We start from the raw sequence: 6,466 nt of genomic DNA on the forward strand, positions 1-6,466 counted from the left end.
GGGAGAAGAGAAGCAAAGCTCTGGAAGCAGAATTGGTAACACTACCGATTTGGATGTCGGGAAGGATGGAGGAGGGTGTCGGCACACTTCCTAGAGTGGGTGAAGGTGGGTGGTAAGGTCGATAACTGAGTCCCAGAAGCAGGAGAGGGCACAGGTTTGGGGCAGAGATGAAGAGGAACTTGATTTTGGACTTGCTGGATTTGGGGGATCTCGAGCTCTACTGACGGAGTTCAATATTCTGCAGTGGGATGCTCAGGCCTGGCACTCAGGGGACACTTAGTGCTGCTGGGTAGGCTTGGAAGGTAAGGGTGTAAGGCGCATGGGTGACAACTTGGGAGCCCGAGCTTAGCCAGGGTGGGCGTGAAGGACAAAGAGAGGGCCTGGGGAACACTGGCATGGGGATGGGGTAGACAAAGGACGTGGAGCAGGTCGCAAGGTAGAAGACACAGCTGGAGCGGCCTGTGCAGCGGCCGAGAGGGCAGAGGAGCAGGTGAGGCTGGGGAGCCTGGCGGGCGTAGGGGAGGGGCGGCGCAGAGCCGCACCGTTCTAGAGCCATCCTTGCCGTCGGGGTGTCGCGACCCGCAGGGACACATCAGGTGGGAACGTTCGAGTTCAGGCCCCTCGTCCCCTCCCTGCGGCATGTCGTCCACTTTGCAAGGCGAGCCCTGCCTGACCAGTGGGGTGCCCAGGGTTCGGGTGGGGGAGGCCCAAAGGGCTTCAAGGTCCTCAACGCGCCGCGCCCGGCGGTGGAGCGGCTGGGCGGCGTGGGTGGGGGGACTGGCGGGCGCCCGGGGGAGAGTCGGGTCCCAAGCCCCCCGGCGGCCCCTCCTCTGCGTGCGCCGCGCCGCGTTGGTTGGCCGACAGTGCGACCGCTCGGGACACACCCACCGAGTTGGAGCCTAAGGGAAAGTTGGGGAACTTGACTTCGCCGGAGAGCGCCACCATACGACGCTTTGGGGGCCGCAGCCCGCGCCCCGGCGTGCGCTGTGGAGCCCCGTGTGGCCCCGCGTGGCCCCGCGCGGGCGCATAAGGGGTCCACGGCCCGGGAGAAGGGGCGGTGCTCCGCCGGGGGCGGGGGAAGGGTCCGAGACGGGCGGGCGCGCCGGCCAATGGGCGTCGCCGCCTCCCCGCGGCCCCGCCCCCGGAATCCCGGGCCGGAGCGCGCGAGCCTGGCCGGTCAGACGCGAGTGGCGGACGCGCGGTGCGGGCGCTCAGGCCGTGCCCGGCGGGGCCCACGCGGCAACCGCGCGCCCAGCGCGGCCCGGGTAGGCGACGCAGGGGCTGGGTCGGCCCGGCCATGCCGCTGGAGGCGGAGGACGCGCTGTACGTGGCGCTGGAGCTGGCCATCGCCGCGCTGTCGGTGGCGGGCAACGTGCTGGTGTGCGCGGCGGTGGGCACGTCGAGCGCGCTGCAGACGCCCACCAACTACTTCCTGGTGTCCCTGGCGGCGGCCGACGTGGCCGTGGGGCTGTTCGCCATCCCCTTTGCCATCACCATCAGCCTGGGCTTCTGCACCGACTTCCACAGCTGCCTCTTCCTCGCCTGCTTCGTGCTGGTGCTCACGCAGAGTTCCATCTTCAGCCTCTTGGCCGTGGCCGTCGACAGGTACCTGGCCATCCACGTCCCGCTCAGGTGAGGCGCGCGGCGCCCCCGCCCCGGGGCCGCGTCGAAGCCCCGCAAAGGAGCGCCCTCTCCGGGCCCAGGTTGCTGGCCGGCGCGCGCACGCGGGGCGCTCCGAGCTCCAGTTCCCAGCCTGGAGGACGCCGGCCATTCCCAGAGACACGTGCGCCCGGGCTGCCCAGACCCTCTCGGTGCCCGGGGCCGGATCCGGGAAGCCTCTGCTCCCCCGGTTGCGCACGTGTTTTTAAGGGGATCTGCGTAGGGACAGCTCTAGGAGTTCTGGGGAGTGCGGTCCCTGGTCGCCGGCCCGCGGTGGAAACTTCGGGGAAAGCGCCACCCCCAGCGGGCGGGTGGAGGTCCGGGCGCGGGAGGTTTGGTCATGCCATCGCCTCCTCTGTGGCGAAAACTGTTTCCTTCCACCCGTCACCCGCGGCCGACCCAGAGCGAGGTTCCCAAACTGTTTCCTTCCACCCGCCGCCCGCGGCCGAGGCCCGGGTCCAGAGCAGCGGCCGGACGCGCCCCCCGAGTGCTGGGGGTCCAGGAGGCTGGGGAGGCCCCAGGGCAGCTTTGGACACTGGGACTTCGCATTGTCAGAATGGACACTACTCAAGACCCAACTTCAGAATGTACCTGCCACAAAACTAAGGCCAGGCCGGCCCAGGGGTAGGGGGTGGGAGGAGGACCCAGTTAACGCTCGGGAACGTTAGGAACATCTGTGCCTGCCTGCTGAATGGTGACCCAGATCCCCTCCATATACTTTTTAAGAGTCAAAGTGCTGCCCCGTTGGCCAATACGCACAGCCTCTGAGCCCCATGCTCGTTGTGTAACCTTGTTGACCCTCCACTGCCCTGTCCCAGCAGGCTGGGGATGAGCCAGCCAACAGGCTTTCAGAAAACGGGAGAATTTAATATACTGCCCAGTGAGAAAAATGTAGGTTTCAGGGGGTGGAGCCAGCCAGCCCTGAGGGTGCACCCCAGTGGGAGCTGATGATGGAATTCAGAGTTGAGCACTTGAAAGCAAGAGTATCAGGGAACCTCAGGGCCGATTGATACTATTTACTGCCTTCCCTGCCTGGGCCCTTTTGGCATTTCTGAGTTGGGTGAGCTTCGGATGGATCTCTTTGGGTTTGGAGCTGGGAAGGGAAACTGAGTCACAGGAGCAGGAAGGAAGGGAAGGAATTTATTGAGTGCCAACTGTGTGCAAAGTCTGAGAGGCAGTTTATATTACCCGTTTATCCTTTCATTCTTGCTGTAATTCAGAGGGTAGGTGTTGGTACCTGTATCTTGTAGATAAGGGGTGGGGGTGGCTCAGGGAGATTAGAGCCTTGCTCAGGGTGATGCATCTGGAATGAGTGTCGGCGCCAGGACTTGAACTCAGAGTTGGCACCGTATTCCACTGTGCCATTATCAGGCTGTCTTACAGGGCTGTGTGTGGGATCGGTGTTTAGGATGCGGGTAGAAAGCATACTGCCGTTTCTGGAGGCAGAATCTGTCTGCAGTCAATTGGTGGTTGTAAGGGAAATGTGTTTGAGGGAATTGGCCGGGAGAAGGCGCCTAGAAGCCTTTTGAGCAGGCAGACATGCTGAACCTGGGAGTTGTGGGTTGTGTCCTTGCTCCCAGTGGGAACAGGAACCTCCTGCCGGGCTGTGGGCCTGATCTGTGTGTCCAGGCCTTTCCACCTGCTGCTGCCCTTGGCATCGGACCAGGAGGCCTTGTGCATTCCACTAGGTGACCAAGCCCCGAGATTTCCAAGGCTTGGGGCAGCATGGTATAGCCTCTTAGGGGTCCTCTTCCTGCCTCTTGGTCTTCATGCTGGTGACTTGATGGCCTTTGGGACTGTTTGCATCCGGCAGGCAGGCAGTCCCAAGCTCCCAGCCTGAGTTGCCCATTAAACAGATGCCCCTTGGCTTTGCTCCAGGCAAAGGCCCAGAGAGACCCCCCCCCCCACCACCACCAGGAGTTACTGGAAGAATCCCTTGTGCCCCACGGAGCAGGAAGTTCCATAAAAGTTGAAATCTGTTGGTTCTTGTCCTGGTTTGTGTTGGGCGGGGTCTTGAAAAAAAAAATGGGTGTGAGTGTGTTAAGGGGAAAGCAGTGTGAATCACAGGCCCTTAACTTCTCCTTTGCATTTGCCAAGGGCAGTGGGGGGGAGATGCAGGAGTAGGGTGGGAGGAATGGTCAGTTGGGAGGCGCCGCAGAGCTCATCCCCTTCCTGGCCTCTTGGTCTGCCCACGAGAGTTCAGAGGTGTGGAAGAAGGGTGTGCTGGCAGCCTCTTCTCCCCGCCCCGGGAAGGTTCTGGCATCTGACCTGTCCCTGGCACCAACCCCCACCCTCACCGGTTGGAGAGGGTACAGGTTCTCAGGGCTCCTGAGCCCTCCTGGGGGAAGATCCCTCAGCTGCTAGCACTTCCTGCTTCTGGGGAGTATGGCCCCCTATGAGCAGGCGAAGATGCAGGATTACAGGGCCCTGCTGGGTCAGAATCTCTGGGGTAGGGTATGGGGAGGAGATTCCAGTGTCAGTATCTTTAACTGGGGAATTGGCAGGCCCTTGGACTTGGCCTTGGTTCCCCCCAGGTCACAGGTGTGGCGGGCTCCAACAGCATCCATGCCCCAAGGCTCTGGGTTCGAGGCCCGAGTGGTCAGCCAGCCGTGAGCACAGCCCAAGGCCACAGAGACCGCAGGCCCCACCTGCCACCCAGTTGCCAAGGCTAGTGTTTTAGTGGCATCGGGGAGATCACAGTGCAGAGGGAAAGGGGAGCCCCAAGGTCATGCTGGGCACAAACATGACAATTTTGGCTGGACTTGAAAAGGAGCAGTGTCTGCTCACGCCAGGCACTGTCCCGGGCCTTCAGAGTGAGGGACGCCCACACACAGAAGAAAGGCCGCTTCCTCTAGTTCAAGTCCACGCGGTTCTGAGGTTGGCCCCAGTGGAGGGTCCACTTGGACTGGTGCGGTCGTGGGGCACACAGCAGAGCCCGGAGTGCTTCCCCCGCTGCAGGCCCAGGGCGGGGGCGGGCAGGGGTGGGGGCGTGGGTGCCTTCAGCTGCTCTCCCCACCCCCCACCCACACTTCACCCTCAGGCCAATTCATGGCCAGAGCATTTCCTCCCTAATCTAATCCTGTTCCCATTGGGGCCCCAACCCCCCCGCTGAGCTGTGGGGGTGCGGGGTGACTATGTGATTCATCTCTTGGCCACCGAAGGGAAGGGGGCGTGTCTGCTCTGACCGTGTCAGCCTCCCTGTTCCCTTTGCCACCTGGAGGCCTTTCCTCGGTGCCATGGCCGGTCTGAGGTAGTTCCTGAAGACGCCTTAGCAGGACCGCGCCTCGGGTGACAGTGCAGACTCCGCTGAGCCTCCCTTAGCGGACTCAACCGTATGGTAGGAGTTGGCAGGGGATTCTGAGTGTTTTTACAGAATGTTTTTTGTCTTTTTTTAAATTGAGCTACAAATCCCATAGGAGAAGATTCACCTTTAGTGTTGTTTCAAAATAAAGCTAAGAAAGAATTTCAGCTCTGGGTCATACCCCTCCCACCTTCCCAGGGACACTCCTCCCTTCTTCCGCATCTGTGTTCTCTTTCTCTTCCAGACCATTCCCATTGTCGTGAGTCGAATGGTGGCCCCCCTGAGTGCATGTTCTAACCCCCCAGAACCTGTGGACGTTTCCCTTATGTGGGAAAGGAATGAATGGTACTTTCTCTGTATCTTGAGACGAGGACTTTGTCTTGGATTATCTATCTGGTGGCCCCTAAATGCCATCACCTCTTTAGGAAACAGACCTGCGGAGAGGGAGGACGAGGCCACGTGAACATGGAGGTGGGGCCCGGAGGGATGCTGGGGGCAGCCAGCAGAAGCGGGGAGAAGCCCGGGCCGGCTCGGGGCCCTAGAGCCTCTGGCGGGGAGCACGGCCCTGCCGCCTGGCTTGCAGGCTTTAGCCTCGAGCACTTTGAGGGGATAAAGAGTTTTGAGCCATCAGGCTTGGGGCCCTTTCAGGATGCCCTGAAATCCACTCCTGCCCCCACCCCCAGTGGAGTCCTTTGTGGCCCTCCGCCCTGAGCTTCTCCAGCGAGTCTTCCGCTCAGTTTACCTCCTGTGGGTCGAATCTGACGGTCCCTTCTTGGACCTCACCACACATGTCCTCCCAGCGGCCCCCGGGCCAGCTCCTGGGATCCCCGCCTCATCTGCCCCGGCTCCCCCGTAGCCATTCTCCAGAATGCTGCCAGAGACGAGGATTTGAGTCTTAAATCAGATCGCCTCATTCCCCTGCTTAACGCCGGGCCGTGGCGCCTAGGAGTAAAATGCCAATGTGGCACCACGACCTGGCCTCTGCCCACCCACCTTGTCCCCTCCCCGCCTTGCCCACCACAGCCCCACGGGGGCCCAGGCTCTTTTCCCTGGGCCAGTCTGAAGAGGCTTCTCCCGGCCCCTGCCTTCATTTATCACTGACTTGGCCCTAAAGTAGGTCTTTACCTGGTCGCGGGTTATGGTCTCTTTCTGCCCCGGGCATGAGCTCTTTGACTCCCAGGAGGGGCTTGTTCTTTTTTTTTTTTTTAATTTTTTTATTGTTATGTTAATCCCCATACATTACATCATTAGTTTTAGATGTAGTGTTCCATGATTCATTGTTTGTGCATAACACCCAGTGCTCCATGCAGAACGTGCCCTCCTCAATACCCACCACCAGGCTAACCCATCCTCCCACCCCCCTCCCCTCCAGAACCCTCAGTTTGTTTTTGAGAGTCCATCGTCTCTCATGGTTCGTCAACCCCTCCGATTTCCCCCCCCTTCATTTTTCCCCTCCTGCTATCTTTTTTTTTTTTCCTTAACATATATTGCACTATTTGTTTCAGA

General features: G+C 60.7%; 1 protein-coding gene across 1 annotated transcript in view; it reads left to right on the forward strand.

The window, feature by feature from the left end:
- The first annotated feature begins 1,195 nt into the window (after positions 1–1,195).
- Positions 1,196–6,466, forward strand: part of ADORA2B (adenosine A2b receptor) — a 21,544-nt gene continuing 16,273 nt past the window's right edge. Inside the window, exon 1 of the mRNA XM_081805658.1 lies at positions 1,196–1,632. Within this exon, the coding sequence (XP_081661784.1) occupies positions 1,298–1,632 (335 nt within the window). The 5' untranslated portion in view covers positions 1,196–1,297. The remainder of the gene's footprint in view (positions 1,633–6,466) is intronic.

Source organism: Leptonychotes weddellii, chromosome 15 (assembly GCF_054177405.1).
Source record: "Leptonychotes weddellii isolate Sample4059 chromosome 15, ASM5417740v2, whole genome shotgun sequence".
In the NCBI taxonomy this organism is placed as follows: domain Eukaryota; kingdom Metazoa; phylum Chordata; class Mammalia; order Carnivora; family Phocidae; genus Leptonychotes; species Leptonychotes weddellii.